General features: G+C 35.3%; 1 protein-coding gene across 6 annotated transcripts in view; it reads right to left on the bottom strand.

Annotated features, from left to right (window-relative positions):
* LOC140663430 (GTPase-activating Rap/Ran-GAP domain-like protein 3) overlaps nucleotides 1–23,750 on the bottom strand; it is a 28,606-nt gene that overhangs the window by 4,600 nt on the left and 256 nt on the right. The window contains exons 1-13 of one of the 6 annotated variants that reach the window (XM_072887583.1): nucleotides 10,674–10,814; nucleotides 6,617–7,407; nucleotides 4,962–5,028; nucleotides 3,979–4,062; nucleotides 3,721–3,802; nucleotides 3,187–3,305; nucleotides 2,689–2,753; nucleotides 2,560–2,626; nucleotides 2,368–2,470; nucleotides 2,145–2,243; nucleotides 1,543–1,755; nucleotides 867–1,138; nucleotides 95–380 (exon numbers count right to left, since the gene is read on the bottom strand). In XM_072887583.1, the coding sequence (XP_072743684.1) occupies nucleotides 95–380; nucleotides 867–1,138; nucleotides 1,543–1,755; nucleotides 2,145–2,243; nucleotides 2,368–2,470; nucleotides 2,560–2,626; nucleotides 2,689–2,753; nucleotides 3,187–3,305; nucleotides 3,721–3,802; nucleotides 3,979–4,062; nucleotides 4,962–5,028; nucleotides 6,617–6,936 (1,777 nt within the window). In that variant the 5' untranslated portion in view covers nucleotides 6,937–7,407; nucleotides 10,674–10,814. Of the gene's footprint in view, nucleotides 1–94; nucleotides 381–866; nucleotides 1,139–1,542; nucleotides 1,756–2,144; nucleotides 2,244–2,367; nucleotides 2,471–2,559; nucleotides 2,627–2,688; nucleotides 2,754–3,186; nucleotides 3,306–3,720; nucleotides 3,803–3,978; nucleotides 4,063–4,961; nucleotides 5,029–6,616; nucleotides 7,500–8,612; nucleotides 8,897–9,972; nucleotides 10,149–10,673; nucleotides 10,815–20,089; nucleotides 21,496–23,750 lie in introns of those variants that run through there. The other 5 variants (XM_072887585.1, XM_072887586.1, XM_072887584.1 and 2 more) reach the window with 5 other exon arrangements.

Below are 23,750 nucleotides of genomic sequence, written 5' to 3'. Positions count from 1 at the left end.
ATATTATATTATATTTTAAGCTTGAACTTTATTTAAATAAAGCGTTCGATTACTCGACCGTGCTCTTTAGGTTTGCATTACGCCAAGTATATACCTTCGATGAGAAACGTTCCGTTCTCCGAGGCGAGGATCAATCTGTTTTCCAACCAGACATCACCGCAAACGACGTCATAGGGAAAATCTGGATAAATGCATCTCGGCTCCCATGGTCGGGGCTTCAGGGGACCGACGGTGGCGAGAGAGGTAGGCGCGAGACCGCGCATAATAGCTTCCAGTTTCAGGGCTTGTCCGACTCGTACCATTTCGACGGCACGTGTCTCCTCCCGGCGTCGACCTGGTGCTTCGACGACGTCTGAGAGTGCTCGCCGATTTAGCATGCTCTATTATACAGAATTGTGCCGAATCGATCTTTAAACTTCATGATACATCAAGCTTTCCTCAAGACTACTACTAAGTATTTCCTGCCTTTTCCGGAAAAATATTTTATTGATTATTGTACTGTAATATTAATATTAATAATATTAATTTTTAAATATTGATTTTTAATTATATTAGTATATTGACTTTTTCATTAATATTAAATATACTTAATTTTAACAAGTATATTAATATTATAAAAAAAGAATATTACTATTAATATTAATAATATTAATATACTTTTTTTATAATATTAATGTACTTGTTTAAAATTAAATTTATTAATATTAATGAAAAAGTCAATATAAATTAAAAATCAATTATAAATACTATACGTACAATCAAATTATATTACACTTTAGTAGTATTATAAATAATCAAAAAATTAATGGAACGTGGAAGAAATATAAGTAGTGGCGAGTAAATGGCAGTTTCGCAAAGTGACTTACGTTGCTCTTGCTCTCCTGTGAGTGTTCCTGGTACATATCTCGCAATAGGGCGTCGAGAGTTCTCTCCCTTTTTCTGGAGAATGTTGGGGTATCGAATGTAGCCTTCTCGCCGTTGATCAATTTAACGAGAAGAAATTCTCGAAGATTATACGGGTCCTGGAATACCGGCGGGCAGGGTAGACTCGGGCCGAATAGGGGTACGTTCTCGTCGCAGAAAATAGCAACCCGCCACCCCTTGCCGTCTGCCTCAGTTGTCACCACGGCAAATACATCTATGTAATAGGAAATGAATTGATGGGCAACGAGTGAGCTTTTTCATCTTATTTCATATAATTCTATGTCAGATTTTTTCTATAAACGCATATTTATTGGTTTTTTGCTTCAGTTTCAAAAAAGAACGAAAAATATAAGTGAGTGAATATTTTTAATGATTACATATAAGTGGAAATGTCAAATGCATGAAGTGAATATATTGCTTAAAGTTCAGTGAAATGTAAATAAAATCTGTAGGCGTGCAAAATAAAGAAAAAAGGATGAGAATCACTGCTGTGTATGATATTTCAGTGTCAATTGTACAGCCCGTGTGCTCTTTATGTAATGACAATAGGCAAGGTTCGATTGATATATTGTAACGTGATCTTATCTGACCTTACATGTGATATTTTTCTCAACTCACGGGTAAATTGGCTTCTTATGCAGTTCGGATTGAATGTATCTACGGCTGACGGGTCATCCGTGTAGATGATGTTAACGATATCGTTGCCAATGTGTCTTTTCCTCTCTAACTGCTGTGGATTGTCTTTTGAATATGGTAACATTGTGCTAACGTGATACATAACTTCGTGACCTGCATAAACCGTGTAGTAACTTTCCTTGCCGGTCATATCTCCTAAGAAACGATAAAAGTCATGGAAATAAGAAAAGAGATTTAAATTTATGACTATAGAATATCGTAAATACCGAAAGAAATCACATCAAAGAAATTCTAATAAAAACTGAATAAAAGATCTAAAAGATTTAATAGACAATATATTTAAAAATATGTTAATATTTAATATTATATTTTATATTCAATATTATTATATTTTACCGCGCGCGTTATGTTATATATAATCGAAGGAGTCGGAAAAAGGAATAAAAAATATTCGAATTCTGTCAGTATAACAATCTGAGAGACAAGAGAGAAAGAGAGAGAGAGAGGAAGAGGAGATAAATTGCAAACCTCTTCTGATTGCAGATCCCGAGTTTGCACTGTCAATATCCATATTATCAACGTACCTTTCACATCCAAGCCACCCCTGTATTTGTCCCAGCCTTTGAGCCGTATTCGCTCACCCAGGATCTCCAGGAAGGTCTCGAAACCCGGACTACCTCTTTCTACGAGCAATGAGAAACGTTTCTCAGCGGGGGGGGGAGGAATCGATAGCGCTATCTATTATCACTTAATTTCCCATCCCACTCGACTGTCTTTTGTTCTTGTCGACACTCCTGATGGTCTTACCGTTAGACAACATCTCGTCGTCGGTGGTCTGACCTTCTCTCGCGTAAATTACGCCAAACTTGAAGTTCACCGAGCCTTCTTGTTCCTCCAGCAGTAACAGATCCTGCAACAGGCATCATTGAATTATTTCGTGTCTCTTTGATGATGTTATTTGTCGAGCGTGAAATTGGCATTAAACGCTTGTAAATGTACCTTTTGAAGTTCAGGCGTGAAAACTTCTCGTGGCACCTTATCGAGTTTCTCCAGACCAAAAAAGTTACTGAAAAGATCAAAGTTAGTAGACTAATTTTTTACAATTTAAGACAGAGACATAATAGTTACCTGAGAATTTGTCTGATAGTCATTGTCTTGTTCGCCGAATATGGTAACGATATTTTCTGCGCGCCCTACACGAAAACATTTTTCAATTGATCAATATTTAATGATTGATTTTGTATCCACATATACCAATTAATAATTTTACAACTCTTAATAAAAGTACACATTAATCGAGATCAGTATATATTGCAATAAAAATAGATTATAATTTAAGATCTATTTTTTTATTCATATACCAAGTAAGAAGTAAATTTACATGTTAAAAAAAAAGATAAATATTGTATGTTAATTCATTTAGTAGAAACGAGTCGTAACATTTTTTTAAGAAAAAAAGATTAAAGTTAACACTTAATGTGATGAGATTTTCTGCGTTCGTGCTAACGTAAAAAAGAAGAGATTTAATGACATAAAAAATTCCATAAATTCGTCTCAAGAGAGAGAGAGAGAGAAATATGTCAGGAATCTCGTTTTTTCTTACTAAATAATATATTATCTACTTACAGTTCGCCTCCATAAAATAACTCTGTAGTGCGGTACACATTGATCACCGACTTCGCTCGTGACTACCGAGAGAAAGAGAGGATTTCTCTCTTGATCGGAGGCGATGTAATTTTGATGCACTGTGCACAGATAAAAGCGCAATCAGCATTCATATACTACTATTATTTAGCACTTTTAGCTGTTTATAAATAGGGTCATGTAATTTTTTCGGCAGTTTTTGCAACAACTGACAGTTATTCGAGAAATGCAGAAGGCAGTTCCACTGTACGCATAAATTTTTATTAAACGCAACGGTGATTAGCTCGGTCGAGCGAATAAAAAGCATAACTAACTCCATTTGCATAAGTGGACTTCTAACGGAATTTTCCATCGTGTTACCACAATATTATGTAATTATTCATAGAAAGAAAATCGGATTTCAAAAATTGGGGCAGAAAATAAAATTTATGTGTAGATAGAAATATTTCAAATAAAATACATCTATACGTATATTAATTGACACGTCGATAATGTATCGACATATTAATAACTTACGTTTGCCCAGAAAGTATTTGAAGTACCAACGCGTTTGGTACTCCGGGTTTTCTAATATCGGCGTACTCGGCGAACCGAACATCTGTCGAAGTAAAATTCGTTTCTCGTTACATACGTCATTTTGAGGAATGGTGGGAATGAAAGACTAAAAATAGGGTGAGAGCCAGCAATTACGTTCACCACGAAACGGGACGAATCTTAAGAGATGAAAGAAAAAGATCCGAACAAGTTGATCGTTTGACCATTAGACTTCCTTACCTCTTCTTTTTCCCCAGGGGAGTCCCCGTTCTCCACTCGAAATCTTCTGCCATTGTCGGCGCCGTCTTGCTCGATCTGCGGCAACTGAAAATACATTTTCAAGTGTCGCGATTAGCAAATACTGATGCTAGTCAACATGCTCCAGTTTTGAGTTTGCAAACTGTAAATCCGGGATCTCGAAACGTGTGATTGAAAGCAAAGATAATAAACTTAATTGGATTTTTCAAACTTACTATATGTAAATTTTTTTTATAAATAATCTTTGATTCTTTGAAAAAAAAAATCAATATATTATTTTCACACAATTGAGCTTATGACCAAATTTCATTATAAAGTATTTACTATAAACGTGTCGTTAAAAAATTTAGAAATTTTCCATCTCTGATTAAAAATATTGGAATGGAATTGAAATTGGTTATGTGATTTTAAAAGAGAATAAAGCGAAAATTAAAATAAATATTATTTGAAATAATTAGAAAATTAAATTAAATCTTCTGCAAAGGGAAAGGAGAAGATTTTACCAATTTAATATTAATATAAAATAATATAATTCATTTTTGATATTTTTTCATATTATGATTTTGCTCATAAATTAATTAAAGGTATCTCATACGTTTGATAAAAGTGTATTTGACGTATTAATTTGCAAGAATTATGATATATATTATTTAAAGATATTTTCTCTTTTCTATTTTTTAATAGAAAAATTCATCAAATATTGTAACGTCATACAGTAACTGTCAGTGAAGCACAGTGCAACTTCGGCGAACTGTGATAAGCAAATCAATAGATAAACAACCAGAGATAGAAGGAGACAATATAATCGGCTTATGGACGTGTCGCGGATTATTATAGGACACCCGTATGCTTTTATCATACCGATTAGCATTATGGCGTCACAAGCACTACTTAAGACCCTCATGCGACAAGTAGAGCGAGACTCTTACCTAGATGTGTCCGCTCTTTTTCATATATTTTCTTACCATTTCGACACTGCCGTAACATCGTCTCGATAGGACTCCTCGTCTCGCTACCGCATCTGTGGTGGATCTGAAAGACGAGTTTTCACGTTTTTAGATGTAAAATGAGTCTGCACGCTATGAAGATAAAATTCTCTATCTTGCAGACTTTTCACGAAAATTGTGTTTAAAGACCTATTCATACATTCGTTGGAGGCGTACGAGCCGCAAATGCGGTTTATTTTCTATGTGCTTTTAATTTGCACTAGAGTGTTGCTTTACATTAATTTTTTACATAGCTTTTTCTTTCGTTTATATATACACTCTTGTAAAATCATTTATGCTAGGAGAAGTAACACGTCGCGGTGAACGGAATTCTTGGCCAAGAACACGTACACTTTTCTACCGAGCTCAGTATACTTCCGTTTTATCTGCAACGTGTTATTTGCTATTCGAAAGTAACACAGTGTCTTGTGAATAGATTCAAAAAGTCCCAGAAATGTTGCTTGAACAATTTGTTCTTTTCTGCAATTGTTTTTCCATCAACATTGTAAATGAATCTCTCTACTCCCAGAATTACTTCGTCTTTAATTTCCCTAATAAAATTCTTTGATTTCAATTTAAAATCTATTTTCTTTCAACTAAGAAACTGGAACACAAATAAGAAATTTGAGTCACAAAGATTTGAAAACAAAGAGCTTTAATTAAGTATTAATCTTCTCTAAGAAATAAAAATCTTTCTTGCTTGCTTAAAATCAAAAGATTTTATTTCCTAAAAATTTTAATTTTCATTTTTAATTTATAATTACTACGAGACGTTTAATGTTAAATATATTAAAAAATTATGACACAAAGAACGATCTTGTTCGAAATTATTTCTAAGAAAAATTCCACTTTACATTCGGCAAATAATCTATAATATTATTAAAATTAAAAGTGAGACGATTGTGAAATAGCCTGCCATTGCGTTTTCCAATATTCTTTTTTTGCACAGGAGATTAAGTAGTAAAGTTCTGCTATTGGCAGTATAATTATCATTGACTCGCTAAATGTACTCCGATCGAATACGATCATCCCCCGGTGAGCGGATCGCGTCTCTACCGTAGTGTGAATGTAGCGTAATGTGACGGCACCCTCCGTTCGTCGACTCAACCCCTCTCTCGCGCTTCTCATTTTTCACGACATGAATATCTGGGTTAACGAGAAGCTACATCGAGGTCGAATTGGCCGGGCAACTGGGAGAGGCCGTTACACGGACAGGAGACATAGGGAATGATTTTTGTTCAAGATTGAAAGGATTCGTACGCGGTCGTCATCTTTTTTCAACAGTACTTCTCGTTCGTCGATTCAAGTCTGCAAAGTTTTATCGGGTTACCGCGCGAGGAAAATAAAGAAAGATCAATCAACAAGTCAAGTATTAAATCAAACAGTAAAGTATCGTGCATTCCTCTTACAAATAAAAATAATTGAAAAGGGGTGAGATAGTAGATACGAGATATGAATATATCCGTGTGACAAATAAAAAGATGAGCAATAATTGCGAGCGTTATTTGCTCAGCCTTTTCGAAAAAAAAAAAAAAAAAAAAAAGCGCATAATCGACAATTGACGAGTCAATAACTTGTTATTTGATTCGGCAGTTGACTTCAAAGTTAATCTGATAAGATCAGAGGTCACGTACACATGACTGGCGCGTCGATGCAGCTGCCTGAGCTGCGAGGATGGCAGGATCGTCGTCACACACACCGATCTAGATCTGTTTCTGCGAATCATCTCCTGGACACTTGAACCAGGTCGCAACAATTCCTCTTCGCTGTCGCTGGTTGTAATAGACACGGCGACTTCGCCGCTCTCACGTCTCGCCTTGCGAGACTTATTCTTCTCCGTAGAACTGGAAGACAGCGAGGCTGTACTCGTCGCCGGATGCGTCGGTGATGTATTAGTACCAGAGGACGCAGTCCCTCGTAACCGCGAAACGAGCTTCATGTCCAAGCATAGCATTTTCACTGACCTCTTTGATAGGCGATGTATGTCTCGTATTACGTACAATTTAACTATATGACTACGCACAACGCAGTTTTGTCATCGCGGGCAACGCATATCGCTAGACGACAGACTCGGCGCGTTTCTCTTCTGATAACATCACCATCATCATCACCATCATCGTTATTATGATGTCGTTGAACTCGGGCGATAATGACGGACGTTGGCACCCGCATCACTGTGCGACTTTCGCAGGCCGAACACGTTGTAAAATTGCCGCAACGGTGAGGTTGAAAGGAACTACAGGTGTCGTGAGATTGTTCGACGAATCTCTGACTCGTGCTGTTGTCTTTAGATCCCGTTACGCGCCAATGCGTTATATCTCTAACAGCGTCTTATCCGAGGAATACTGATTATATAGACAAGATCACTTGCACCGTATGGTAATCTGAATTCTCTCTCTTGACCCGAGTCGAAATTGGCGTCGAGCTATGGGTTGAATAACGGATCGTTCATGTGTGCGGAACGAGAGAAATAAAACGCGTTTTATTTGTACATTTATATGCTTCGCTTCTGCGATCCTTTAAATTAAATATTACGCAATAACGTAACTATAGTTACATTTAGAAATGCATTTTACGATAAGTGATATATCGCAATTCATATTACTATCGCAAATGTAGTATAGTTAATAATAATTGAGTCATGGTAGATAATTGTATGTTGTAATGTATGTTTCGCGATATCGAAAGCTTAGTAAACGTGACAGGGAGTGACTTTTCAAAAATTAAACGATAATGCTGAAAAAAACTGCGTACTTTTCTACCTGTTTCGTCAGTTTGGTTGAAGATTCTTCATATTTCTCTTTAAAGAGAGGTGAAAAAATTTAATATTTACTTCAAAAAATTAAATTCAACTGATGTTATTTAGAAAAATATTTTTTGAATAATATTTTGATAAAAAGAACCGAGATAAGTACGGGTGTATTTTTATTGCAACGATTAATGTGGGTTGCTAATATAGAATATCTCGCATGAGCAAATGCAGACCAAGCGCGGATAGTCCCAAGACATCAAGAATATCGATTCCTAAGATAATGATATTCTTACAGCCTATTCTTGGCTCGGAAATTCTCTATAGCGAACAATAGTAAAAGATTGCGTATCGTGCAATTTCTATTTAAAATTCCAATTACAAATTAAAGATACAAATTAAATAACTCTAAATTCCTAATTTTAATTCAATTATAATCTCAATAAAAATCGAAATCTAAAGCTCCAGGTATCAGATTTAAAAATCAGAGCAAAGTTATTGAGATAATGAACAATATCAGGGAGAGAAAGAGAGAGATCAGCATTTTTAAATAGCTCAAACTGGCGTTAAACAATGTGAAACGATATAGAACACTCGCGCTAAAAAACGAAATAACAAAGTAACGAATTGAAATCGTTGCGCTAAAAATATCGCAAATGAATAGATCCGACAAATGGATCGCTGAATTGAATGAATGATTCGATGCGGTCGTTCATCTCGTAGTTACTTTATCGGAAAGTCGAAGACATCGATACTATCGGGATGACCTTACCGTCCAATATCCGAGATACCAGAAGTTCTCTCCCGCCCCCCCCATCCCCCCACGATAAATGACACGTCAAAGATACCGTCCGTACATATTCACAGGTCTCGTGTCCTACCTTCGGCAAACAGTGGCATCGATCTCCCTTTGTCAGTTTTGTGGCTCTATCGCCAAATGGGTAGTTTGCGGCTGACATTGGACGTTTGTTATCCGACTGATTCGAGATGTTGGTGATATCGCAGGAAAAACATTATGCTACTGATCATCGATTTTACTTGCTCTTTTGATCGTAGCTGAGAAACTCGGGCTGAAGGACAACGGATACCGTCGAACTGATACGGTGTAATTCGATAACCAAAACATGCGAAATATATTGCTGTGTGTGTGTGTGTGTGTGTGTGTTTGTGTTTGTGTGTATGTGTGTACATACACAATTGTATATTTTGTATGTATATATATATATATATATATATACAGAGTGTTCCATTTTATTTTTGATCAAATATATGGAAATCACTGGGTTTTAGAAAAAAATGTTTTAGACGAAAATAGTTTAGCATGAAGGGGAGAAAAAAAGATAGGGATATTATTTTAACCTTGGGTAAAGAAAATAATATGATACCGTTCGTTACAAATTCATACTTTTTCCTTCTAAAAACAATGTATTTTCTTTAACTGATTCTTCTCATTATTTTGTACATACATAAAAATATTAAGATAAAATTAAATTAAATATAAACTATCTCGTAACTCAATTTTTGGTCATTATACCTTTATAATTTTTTACAGAATATTGCGAAGAATCAATTTACATGTATAAAAACATTATAATGGTTTCATTTAAAAAAAACTAGGGTGACCTTCATTATAGCCTTGGCACATACACATTCAAGATTAAATTAATATTTCTACTTTTTTCCTCCTTCCAAATCATTTTCGTCCGAAATATTTTTTTTTAAAACGTGATTTCCAGATATTTGACTGTCAAAACTAAAATTAGATAACTTATGTATGTGTATGAGTGTGTGGTGTGTGTGTGTATGTATGTGTATATATATATATACATATATATATATATTACGCGCTGATATGCGAGTTTCATGATATTATATTCAGTAAACTTTGTGGACAAATGTCAAGTCACAAATTCGCTCATGTGAAATATTCAGTATACAATATCGATATGTTGCATCGAAGCGCAATTTTTCTTGCGAATAAACGAAAATGTTTTCGGTTATTTAATATATATATTGCTTGCATTGAAAAATTGAAAAATTTTATTCGAGTCAATCAGATTGCGAGATATGTTTGTTTATGAAAAGTTTTATGCCGTTTCCCACATAAATTCTATGCCAGAAATATTAAACTTTATTTTTATATAAACTCACAATTTCGACGTAAAATTTTACGAAAACCTCTGTCATATCGTATTAGATTTACGTGATATTTGAGAATAAAATGCCTTCGTTATACATTACATTCTCGACTGAAAGATCAGTCCTATTCGTTCTGGGATTTGAAAGGATCAAGCGAAACGTTTCGTAAGTCTCAAAACAGGTCAGAACTTCTTCGAAAACAACTCCGCTATTCAGGTCTTGATACTCTTCACCAACATCAACTCCTTCTATAAGCTTAACTTTCCTCCCTCATCAGACTAAAAGAGATATAAACTTTGGCTCTTTTTAAAAAACATTTTATCTTAATAGTATCTTTTTTAGAATAATATTACGATGGATTCTTATGACGCCATTAAAAAACCATGATATAAATCATCATTTAATTACATTTTTAAATGCATTATTCTTTTTATATTTAATTTCCTTTAAAAACTATGCTTTGAATTTTTTTAGCAAAAAGTTTTAAGCTTGCAATCATAAAATAAATCTGAATAAAAAGATTCAACCGCATAAAATGATATTATTGCGTATGCAATAATCGTCAATCACCGTTAATAATTTATCTTCATCGATATCATCAATAAATGATACATATATCCTTCACAATTCTCATTGGAAAATGTTACCGATTTCTCGATAGAATAATAGTACACTGAAATTACGCTTTGCATCTAATCATTAGAAAAAAAAAAATCATGCAAATTCAATTAGATCATGCTTCAAAAGAGGATCGTGTCAAGTGTACATCGTTGATCAACTTTCGTGTAACAATTATAGCATACATTCATCATCGGAAAATGAGTAGAATCGTAGCCTACGTCACATCTTGAAGTCGTGAATTTTGTCTGTAGGATATCTAATAACACACTGAGAGAAGAGAGTGACAATGGATTGTCTGTCCTCTTGACTGTTGGCGCGAGGCGCGAAGGACACCGCTCGCGAAACTCGACGGCACTGATCGTGCTCCCTCGCGTCTTGGGTCCGCAACCCCTACTGGCCGCCCTTCCGCCGTCCTTGCCCCACCGATGCGAATTCGTGGCGAACTTTACGACCCGACCCGCAGAGCGGTAGCAGCAGCCCCCGCGAAAGAGAGGCGAGTTGCTCGCGGTGACATGGCGACTCGACGACTGGCGCCGCGTCGACGAGTTCGTCGGTCCCCGTGTCCTCCTTCGTCTCTTCCTCCCCCTGTCTCTTTCTGTTTGTCGTCTTCCACCACCTCCTCCTCCTCTTCCTCCTCCTCTCGCCTCCTCTTCCACCGTTACCGTCACAGTCGCCTCTCCCTCTGCCTCCGCCTCTCTTCCCGTTCATTTATCTATTTGTTCTTACACGTACGTACGCGTACGAGGTCCTACACGGTGTGTACCGTGACGTACATGTACACATGTGTCGTCGCTATAATGTATATCGACGCTTCACCACCAGGGTTTTGGCGATAACATCGGTACGGCGACCCGTATTCCCGCCGACACCGAGGCGCTCCTTCAATCTCCATCGCTGTCCCGGCGATTTTGTTCCCCACCCTCCTCCAACCCTGTCTTCGCAAATTTCGGCACCCGAACGAGAGATTAGAACGTGATTAGGTGCGTATCAGGTCGCCGAATTAGCACGACTCGACGTTAATCAGATTGTCTGCACCACCCTCTAGCAAGTTCTCGCGAGATGCAAATAATCGGAGAATTAAAATTGGATTTTTACGTTAAAAAACTTACGCAGAGCTTGGTATATATATATATAGTTGTGTTGTTTGATAATTGTTGTTAAACTGGAAGAGTACTTGTTCTCTGATAAATTTAAAAGCAGTCCGACCTTGTGCTTAATTCTATGAAAATCTTATTCTCTCTAAGCACGAGTTTGACGGGCTTAATTTAAAGTAGTAAATTAAACGGTAGCTTGAATTCAGTTCTTGCGAAGATTTAAGCAGATAGGAGGAGATTTGTTTTTTAATTTAATTATATATAAATATTACTTTTTCTACTTTTTTATTTTAGAAACACACATTTTATATCAAACATTACAAAATGTACGTATAATATTTTACGTGTGTTTTGTATACGTTAGTATGATGTATGAAAAGTCTCATTTTATGAGAGTAGTGACCATAAATTCTGGTTGAATTTTTTCAACTAAAAAATGTTTTCTATAAATTTCACCTAACCAACTATATTAAAAATTTGAATAGAGAAATATTTCCTTGAAGAATTCGATCAAATTCACAATTTTATTGACTGATAATATTCCGTAATAGATTTTTTGTTTCACACACAATATGTATAAAAGTAATCTTTTTATATTATATAATTAATAATCTTAATTTATATATATACATATATTTTTCTTAATAACAAGAATATTCTCGAGTAACTCATTGCCGATTAAAGTGTTATAGAGAAGACAAGATTTATATCGTTGGAAAAAAATGTGTATATATAATTAAGGAAATATAAAGTCAATAATATATATTTTCATGTCAATTTTCTTCTTACTTCATGCAATGCGAACGATACGTTGATGAAGTGATGCATAATAGAATTATGATACCGCAATAGATTCTTTTTACGATTCTTACCCCTTGACCCGACTTTTAGTAGCAATATATCGTATACTTGCAGTTTTATGGAGAAAAGCAAAACTAGGTTGTAACACATGTGGCAAAACACAAGAATATTTTTATCATACACACACAATCATACAACAGATACTAAGAAAACATTTTCAGATTAATTTGTAAAATAATTAAAAATTAAAAATTAAAAATTAAAAAAAAATATTTTTGTATCAATAATCAATATAAATATAAAATTTGAAATATATAAAAAAAATCAATATAAATATAAAAATTGAAATATATAACAAAATCAATATATATAAAAATTGTAATTATCAAATATATTATGCCTTGATTAATTGCCTTAATGATCAGGACTGTTAATAGGACATATCGATGCTCCGTGTCTGTTTTTTTTCACATATAGTTTAATCCGGAGCTTTTGAGCCACGCGCAAGTCAAATCTCCGGTGTATTGTTGGCATTTTATCGACTCTCGATAAGCCTACAGTTGGCTCTAGCCAACAGTTTCTTATCGACGACGAAGGTGGTTGATTTCATCTCGCGCGACGGTGATAACAAATGTGCAGATCCACGTGCGAAACGTAAAACTTATTGATGCATTTGATAAAATCGCGTTCGACGGATGCGTGCACCGCGTATTTTAATATACAAAAAAATTAAGAGCATGAGGCACAGAGATAAGCAGTTATATTATTGCATTGTATTGTATTATTAAAAAAAACAAAGAAACTTAAAATTATAATTGCACTATCTATACAACGCTATAAACAAAGGAAAAATAGAGTAAATAATAACTCTTTTGTGTACTCCAAATATGAAAAGGCTGTAAAACAGCTTTGCGTTTGTAGTCTATGTTCAAAGAGTGTTTTTCAAACTGTGATAATTAAAAGCGAGAGACCTCTTTAGATCAAAGGCAAAGTAGGAGGAAATGTTGTTGATTACGATAGCAATCGTTTTCATTAAAATAGCGAGAGCTATTTACGATTTTAGGCTCATCCTGTTGCATGTACTTGCATGCAATTTTGACTGTGCGTTGGATTTTTCCACTGAAAGTTTCGAAAATGTAAAAGAGCTTAAGTATAACATGAATAAAGGATTTTATTTTAACAACGAACTAGGCTTCAAAAGCATGTAACAAAACAAGAAAAAAACGTGATAGTGTGTTAGTAACTAAACAAATTATATTTTCTTTTTTTTCTGATACATACATTTTTTTTTAATACACATTATTCCTAATTAGAAAAAATAATACACATTATTCCAATCAATTAAATTTTAATAGAAAACAACTGAATTACTTCCAACTTGGTAATGGAGAAAATAATTTCTTGTAATTATACAAAGGATTACATATGCACGCACAATATGTTTTATTATAGTCATTATAACATTTTTAAAACTACATATGCGAATAATTTTTTGAAAAAATATGAGAGTAATATGCATAATTTTTTTATTAAGCTTGTTCACGTTTATTATGCTTGAAACACGCGCGGATGCGTAAATTTCAATAAAATAAACCTTTAAATGAAAATAATATGTATTATCTCTTAATTAAATTAAAACACAAAGAGAGACCAGAGAAAAATATAGATTATAATATAGTATACGTTTTATCCAAATGTGATAGGATTATTAATAAATCATTGAAATGGCATTAAAATTTGTCCTCAAATTTGTAGCTATCGTAAAAGCTATCGTAAATATATAATATTGTCAATAGACTTAACCGATTTCCACGAAAGTGTCGATATCATCGAGAGATTTAAGCAATTTCCATGAAAATGCTGATATGGTCGGTAGATTTCCTTAAAAATGGTGAAGAGGGAGCACTCGTAATATATGTATATTGCACAATTTTTTACAAAAAAAAGTAATATATCACAAATAATATAGAATCGACTGGATTAAAATGATACTTTACTTTTGGATAATAATAAGAATAATAAAACATATATAAATTGGTTCTTAATAATCGATATAAATTAAAAATTGTTTTGATTTTGCAATTTCTTATCAATTATATTCCATTCATTTATGTTTTACAAGTCGTCTATTATATGCAAAGAAAAGAATTTAAATATATATCGTTGATTAAATAAATTAAAAAAACGTATAAAATTACGGAGATACGTGCACGTGAAAAGAGGACACTCGCTCGGACGTGCGTGGCCAGTTTACGATGATAACAGCGTTGACCAATGCAGTCTCGTGGATAACGCGCGTAAAAATAGACGCGGAAAGCCTCGTCCGACTTTGAAACTATTAGCAATTTATGTCGCAATTCTTTTTCTCGTCATCTTTGACGATGTTGTAGTCCACCTCGCACAATCTACGCTGTTTTCTTCAATTAAATAATTTATTTAAAAAATGATTCGAATTCTAAGATGTAATTATAGTGTTCTAATAATAACAGGAATTTGCAGTTTTCGTAGCATACTGTTTTTAATGAGTATCTAGAATCTAGATGATAGTCGAATATCTTCAAATTGAAAAATGCTGGGGATGGAGAGACTTTGTGGACAGGACGACAGACAACAGTAACAAAGGACCTTTATATACGTCCATCTTAATCATGCTGACAAATGAAAAACATACGCGAAACTTTATTCCACAAAGAAAAGAAACAGCAGTCCTTGTGACATATCGTCGTAGTTTTGTAGCTTTGCGCAAACATGTATACTGCTATGTTATGTCATCTATCAGTATATTCTAGTGTCTTTTGTGAAACTGAGAAAAAGCATGGAATATAAGTATACGGAGCATACGCTTTTACCAAGTATAAGACATGACTGTACTAGCAGTTTTCCTTTTGCGTATAAAGGTAATTAGCGTATACATGCATATATTATTAATCGAAAGTCATGAGGTAGCCGCGCGTACGCATTAACGTGTATTATACACGCACCGTCGCAGAGACCGGTCGAGCTTTCAACGTTATTATCGCGAAAATGGTAATTGCGCTTCCCTCTTTGGCGGCTGAGAGTGATAAAAAAAGGGGAATTATTATATCATCGAGAATTAACATTTTCATCGAGAAAATTAACACGTTTTTTGGGGGGAAATTGACGTTAGTACAATGCAAATTTTAGACAAGAAAAAAATTTAGGACAAACATATAAATTAGCTTGTAATATTCTATGATAAGATTATGAAAAAGATAAAATAAAAAAATTTGCTTTTATATTCTTTGTAATTCATTTTCGAAAGAAAAAGGAAGCTGAATTTGATTATTAAATTTTCTTGACAACACGTGAATAATTCTAGTATTTTTCTCAGAAAAATTACTTTTTATATTTATATTTTATTTATCATTTACTATATTTATGTTTATCTATCATTTACCTTTATCATACACCAGTACCGTGTATTTTTGTATCTGTTCTACATCCGCGAAACGTTTGCATACTTTAAATATACGTCGCGTATGTCTGGTATGCTTACCTAAAATCTATTCATAGCCCCGTAATGAGCGTGACAAATTCCGATGTATATGAGTGTTATACCTATCTTCTTCGTCTCAAGAGTCTATCGGAAAAGAGGGGTCGACGACCCGAAAAGTTATCAAAGTAACCACTAAAGTACTAAAAGGACTAAAGGACCAGCATGAAACCATAGTCCCGATCAAGACGAACATCGTCTTTGCGTCTTTACTTACATATCATACCTACAAAAGTCTCGTTATGCATCAACAAAATCGATATAGCGTGCTTTCGAATGCAGGCCAGCAGTGCGGTGACGTAACTCAACGATATATTCATTCGAGAACGTCGAAAACGTTGGAGTTCTTTCGCGACTATAACATCTCCCGGTTAACTCTCTCGGTTCGCGTCAACTTTCTCTCTCTCTCTCTCTCTCTCTCTCTCTCTCTCTCTCTCTCTCTTTCTATCTCTATCTCTTTATCTCTCTGTACCTGGTTAACCGTGTAATACCGTTTTTCCTCGCGGATTTTCCCCTATTCTCATCTCACCCTATCCTCTCTCTTTTTCTCTCGCCGTCTCTTACTATGGCATCTCTCACCTCTCCCTTATATGCTCCACATTTCCGTCTCGCCCCGATACCCCTACGTTCATCATCGGAGATGCCGCGGTCGACTTCCGCTCGGTCAAGCATGATCGAGATTGATCGGCTTGACACAAAAGAGCGGCAACGGACACCCGGCCCAGTCCAATAGCAAAAGGGTTAATTATAAAGAGCGAGGCACCAAAATCCGATATCGCGATGCCATTACTCGACGGGATATTGTTGTTGTCGTTACTGTGTTGATTTTCCTCCAGTATTAATATTAGTAATCGTTAAACTAATATTAATTATCTTAGACCAGCAATCTTCGATTAATGTTTCACACTCGAGCGATGATATCGCGAGTATAGTCCTGTAGATACTCCGCAAGATTTTTTTTTATAATAATAATAATAATAATAATAAGTATTATATTTCTGTTCTATTAAAAGTTAATTTTAATTCAATTTAAATGGCTTTAAATAACGCTTTTAAGATAATAGAATTCAAAGAATGGGCATTCGTTTCTTAAAAGAAAGAAAAGAGAAAGAGAAATATTTCTCTACATAAGAATATATAATATATAAAAGAATATTTTCAAAGGTTTTAAAAGTGTCGACCAAGGAACACGTAAAAGTAGATGTTGATGGAATTTTAATGAGATTTTAGTACGTGTCCGTGTACACATGATTGTTAGAAATTAGCACTCGCGGGAAATTCTTTTCGTCGAGATTATATTATTGACTCGATGCCAGAAAGGAGAAAACGCTTCATAGCGAAACGTATATACTTTCGGTAGTTTACGCGTCTTTGCAAGGAGGGTTAATCTCATTATCCTCCGCAAGAGGAGAACAAAGTGGATCATAAAGAAGGTGGTGTTTCGCTTGAACGCTTCGTTGGTGAATAAAGCAATTAAATTTTCAACGATTCAAGTATGATACAATCGTGTGTGTAACACTCTACTCGAATGTAGTAATAAGGTCTGCTGGAAAATAACGAGAGAAAGAGGGAGAGAGAAAGAGAGAGAGAGAGAGAGAGAGAGAGAAAGAAAAAGAGAGAGAATTTTCACGATACCTAATTATAATAATACATACAGGGTGCAATTGGATAAATATGAATCATAAAACGTAAATTATAAATTATGACTAATTAACGTATAATAATGCGAACATTCATCAGTGCTTAATAACAAAGCTTGTTAACGATATTTCGTTACGTACTACTTCGCTCCTCGTTACGCGAGTGAAACTAAATGTTTTTCCATTATTCCTAAATTGCTATTTGATTCCGGGATATCTATTTTCTCCACGAAAACTACAACACTTTACATTATCCTTCACCTTCATTTCCTTCTCTTCTATTTGCAAGATATACGTAGTATATTTAACAAGCATGCAACAGTCGACGATGCCACGTCGCTCGATTAAACCACGGAAATGTTCCGTCACGAAATTAATTCAGCTCCCTTAAGAGGAACTAATTAATACCACTGGTAGCCGGGGTATTAAAAATCAATGACGGAAATGCCGACATTATAGCAGTCTCTCCCTCTCTCTCTCTCTTTCTCTCTTTCTTTCTCTCTCTCTCTCTCTCTCTATCTCTTGTAAATTGATCAGAAACAATAGGGTGAATTCTGAGAGAAAGTCTTGCCCTTATCTTTTGATCGTCTGTCGTTTCGATAAGATATCCTATCCGGCAAAAAAATCCATTCTGCGCATCATTTGAATCTCTGAATGTAAGACGTAACTTTTCTTCGAATCATTTTCAAACCGGCCGCTCGTAAATCACGACATTATGAGCGCGTATACTCGTAACCGTGTAATACGGTTACATTACGTGATTTACGTGCGTCGTTTCGTCCGGAGAATTAAAGAGCAATCCGCGCGTTCGCTTTGCCACGTCGATTATCTCGGTTTTATTATTCGATTGCGTCGGTGTCGCCCGCGCGATCAGTTAACTTTCGTTCTCTTAATTAAGTAGATCACCATTTCCACTCGATATTCATCAATCGGGATTACGCAAAGCTAATCGAGCTCTAAAGTCACGTGCTCGAATCTCCGCCAATTAAAAGTTTCGCCGACAGTAAATCGAGTTTCTCCGAAGGGCATTGTTTGTCGTCAAGCGTCACTGTTATTATACCGAATAATCGACGATATAAATAGTCGAGTGTAAACTTGGCGTCGCGAATAATCGAGCATATAGTCTTAAAAATGTAGGACGTCAACGTTAGATTTTTAATAAGATAGCGACTATGTAAAATTGTATGTATTTGCTTGTTGGAAATTTTCAAGCGAAATTTCAGGCATGTACAACACGTGTGTGAGAAAAAAATTAATCGAGGAAATGCAATGTTTATATCGCGACTGCATTTGGATCGGAATACTTTTGAAAATATATATGTACCTATAATGTACGTCATTCGAATATTTTGTTAATTCTCAGTCGCATCACGATAATTTTCAATCAAGCATATGAATAATTAAATAAATGATATAATTGCATGGTGAAGGAATTTATACAATGACACGGTCTTGTCAGATAACAGCTGGCAAGAATGTCAGCGACGCAACTTATATACTATTAATTTAATTTACTCATAAATATAGAAGCAGGGCTTTTTTTTAATGCAAAAAATTATATTAGCAAAAATATAATATAACAAAATATGCAGTAAAAGTTTAACATGCTCAAACGAAATAATAATTTCCATGTTTAATTGCAACGTATAATTTTGATGTTTAATAATTCATTATTCCCGGTTGGAAAACTCACAATCTGTTTTATCTGTAAATAATTAAGCGGATTTATTATATCGCTCGCGAAAGCGATCGAAACCTTGTTTTTCATTAATCAATATCAGCAAGCGACAGCAGTTGCGGTAAACCAATTGCGGGGACTGCGATTGTTCGGCTTTATACTCGGATTGATTGGTTTGCTCGTGGCTTCGAACCGTCTTTAATGCCCTAATCTCACAATCATTAAATTCCCAAGATATCTGTTTCTAGTGTCGGGCATATCTCGAAGTAGAACATATCAAATTGATTCTATTGAAGAACGTGTATTGTACGAAACACATGCTTCGCGAGCTCACGTTATATAATAACGATTGGATCAAGTGCATCAGTTGTTAGAATTAAAACTAAAAGTTTCAAGTTTCTTATTCTTTTAGGCTCTCGCGCCATAAGCTCTTTTATACTCTCATGAATAATGTATATAAGTTTATATAAGGGACTAACACAATTTATTTTCCCGCACAATAAAATAAGTTTTTAAATTATATTTTATTTATATTTATTTATAGTATTTTATATAATGCATACATTTCTATATTATTATATATTATTTATTATATTAATTAATATATATATATATATATATATATTTGAGAGAGAATTTTATTAATATTTTATATTCTTATATTATATTATATCTTCTTTCAATTGCGAGAAAATATTTGCGTTAATAATAAAATTATTCGTCAATGATGGATTACAAAAGCAGCGAAATGACTAGAAATAAGAGAAAGCAATTTTTTTGCAAGAGTATTCTACAAATATTGTGTAAGCAAAAGTAAAAGAGACGCGCCTCCAACGCAAGGGTCTGTCAGGTAGAAAATTGAAATTCTCACCTGGTGGTCCATGGTAGCACCTTGTTGCCCTCCAAACTGATGCTTCGCAGTTCGTACTTGGTCCTGTATCGCAACGGCGAAGCCGGCACCGCGTTCGTGTTGGCAACGTTCTTCATGCTCTTCGTGGTGGGTCCGGAGAGCGCGTGCCTTCTCATGGACGTGCCCTCCCTCGCCGGCTGATTGATTGTCCTCCGCAAGGAACTCATTTTTCGACAACACTCTGTTTGTTCGCGATGTTGCTCACGATTCGGTTACGTGATTCTTATTACACGTCATAATTTTCGACAAAATAGACAGGTACTCGTAGACTGGAGATTTGGAGATTTATATACCTCTCCGTAAGTCGTCTCTTGGGTTCACGATCAGCGAAAACTTTTGCGTCGTTGCGAATAGCTGTTTCCTTTCCTTTCTTCTTTTCCTTTTCTCACAACACCATCGTTCTCCATTCAACTGGCGTAATCTCCCGCCGCGAGGAAGTTTATCTTCGCCAGACCTAGTTTTCCGCCGCGAAAATCTTCGGCTCTCCGCTCCAGCGATGGTGGCAGCATTTCAGCTCAAACTTTTCCAACAAACGTTTACGGGATAAACAGGGATCCCTCTCAGTTATAGGAGTTTCTTCTTCGCTCTGTCGCCTAACAACGATGGTGTTCTTTTGTTTCGCGGAAAAGTAGCTATACCGGAACTCTCGTCAAGGGAGATCACAGTTCGTTAATCGAATTTTGTCTTCGTTCGTCGCGAAGAAAGATACTGTTTGCCTCGGTTCTCGCGGTCGCGAACGACGCTTCTCGGCGTCTCGTCAAGAGCGATCATCCTGTCTGGGGCTCTTCTGGTCCTCCGAAGCAACCGCTCCTTGTCGTCGTCGGTCCGACTGATCACAAATGCGGGCACGACGGTTTTATTCTGTATGATCGTAAATGGCCGCGCTACTTTTCAACCCCACCATCCATCGGCAACGTTCGCCATCATAACTCGCGCCGTCCGTTGCCGGTATGCTGCTCATCGTCCAGCCCCACCATCGTTCCTCGACACCCCACGTATTTGCCGTCGTCATCCCTCACCGTAAACGCTATCTTCTCTTCTGAGGACACCCTCTCTCGTCTCTTCCCTTCCCGGTATCGGCTATTCGCGCGTGAGCGCGCGGCAACTAAACTCTATCGCCTGCGCTTTGTCGAGCCAACGATGGACCGAGAGTGGCTGCTGCGAATATGTCTGACCACTTCGTGTCGCGATTATTGTCAGAGGCTCTCCCTTGCGTCGCTACTTTTCTCTCTTTCATAGCAAACGATAAAGTTTGGCTGTAAAAGCTATATCGTTGAAATTATTAAGACTGCTGCGCTGCATTTCTTTTTCTTTCTGATGGATTCTGGTGGAATTAGACGAGTCAATATCTGTCGGAATTGTTGAATCTAAAAGAAAATAGTTGTCACGCATCGCACTTTTCCATTTCATGTTGATGAATATTAATATTACGTAGAGATTCTGTTTTATTGAAATTCTACTGAAATTGAAAAAGAGAATTTTGCATTGCGTTGTTTCTCTTCTAACAAATATTAGGTTGGCCAAAAAGTAATGTCATTTCTTTGCAATACATGATGTATTTCAATACAAGAATTGATATAAAATATAGACATATTCTGAAATATGTACATATTCTGAAAGCAGACACTTTAAAGCGTAATTAGAAAAAAATCGTTTACGTTTGATTAAAAATTTTCTTAAATTCACCTTATTTTGAAAATGAGTAACGAGAAGGTATTTTCAAGCAATTATGCTTTTTTATTTTGCAAATGAAAAACCATGATACAAATAATAAAAAAGACTTTTTACCGCGATTTTTTCTTTGTGGAAATAAAAAAGCATAATTATTTGAAAATACTTCTTGTCACTCATTTTCAAAATAAAATCATGTCGACCAAGTTTAATCAAACGTAATGATTTTTTTTTTAATTACGCGGTAAAGTATCAATTTTCAAAATATGTATATCCTTTATAGCTTAGGAACAATGCTTTTTATTGAAAATACAAAAACGTCGTCCATTGTAAAAAAAAAAAAAAAAAAAAAAAAAAAAAACACATCACCTTTTAGCCAATATTAACATTAGAATTATTCCGTGAAAATTGTTCGGGCTGAAAGAAAACGTTTATTGTATGTTGCATTATTTCTGTCAACGTGATAAATGTCAATATCATTTTAAATAAAAGAACAAATTAACAAAGTTAAGATTGACATTCTTCTCGCAAGTCGCAAAGTTCTTCCCAGTCAGTTTTGAGACATCTCAGATTCGCATAATCAAAGAAAGCTGCGAGAGACGTTACGGATGCAAACTGCAAATGTAACTTGGAAAATTATTCGCTTACTCTTCCGCGTCTCTCTCGAGCGTACAAATAGTGTCTATGCATCGCCAAGTTACCCGTGCGTAAACGATTACCTACCCTTTAAACTTAAACGAGTAACCGTGCACGAGCCCTTACTGCGCGTCAGCTATGCACGAGCTCACGCATCATAGGAATTCTTCCAGAGCTCAACGCAAGTTTGCGTCAAGAAAGCGTATTTTATTTTTCGCTATTTATTCTTCCGTAAAACATATACACAGGTAATTCGTTACGCATATTAAAGCGCTATAAGAAAGCTCTAAAGAAATTCTCCTCGCGTGATCTTAAGTCTCATAAAATAATGATTGTAGACGTGATAAATATTCGAATGTGAACTACTTCTACAAGAAAATGTCCTCGTCGTTTTTTTTGTACGGTTTTATACTATTCAACGTTGAATGTTAATAATTAAACTTCGAATTATTGTGCGAAGGTTTCATTTAGAGCGTTATACATGGAAATTAATTGGCCATTTGCGAACTTTTGTTCCGATAAATGAAAATTAAATGAAATTTTTCATTTAATTTTTCATTAATGTAAGTTTATCAAGGATTTCAATCGTTATTAAAATTTTTTATGCATTACACGTCACACACGCCGCTAGATCACGACTAGATAGACGTTCGCCTTAGGCCTCTATCGATCGTTAAACTTACTTTTTGCACGCTTCATTTATACGTTATAAAGATAATCGCGGTTAGCCGCAGCCTGATTGTGATCGACACTTCGTTCCAGGCTGGTACGCCTCTTTGAAAACACAATCGTGTAGAAATAAATTGCCAATGTGTAAAAATGTATTCAATCAAATCTCGAAATAAATATCATTCAATTCAAATAATATTCATTAAGATTGTTTTACATTCCGCATGAAAATTTTAATAACGAAAATTACGAGGTAATTTTGAATACAATTACACGTTGCTGCGAAAGTCGAGAAAGAGAGAGAGAGAGAGAGAGAGAGGGAGTTCCTTTATATAAAATATACCTCGTCTAACTCGTAATTAATAATATGCATGTGCACCTATTTCACCCTTCTAGTTCAGACGTGGCACGAGTTGTCGCGCGAGTAAAACATTTCGCAACAAAGTACATTGAATGAACCTAACTAGTTTGCGACGCGACGAGAGAACGATAATCTATTGTCATATCTTAACAATGATAATTAGTCTGGATATAACGCGATATGCGCGACGAGTTCAAATTACTCTTGCATCGTCAACATTTTGCAATAAATAATAAATCGGAATTTTCGATAAATTGAACGATAATTAGCATCTACGTCATTAAC

The sequence above is a fragment of the Anoplolepis gracilipes genome, chromosome 3 (assembly GCF_047496725.1).
Source record: "Anoplolepis gracilipes chromosome 3, ASM4749672v1, whole genome shotgun sequence".
NCBI lineage: Eukaryota > Metazoa > Arthropoda > Insecta > Hymenoptera > Formicidae > Anoplolepis > Anoplolepis gracilipes.
The sequence above is the reverse complement of the archived record's forward strand: the minus strand, read 5'-3'. Positions and strand labels throughout refer to the sequence as shown.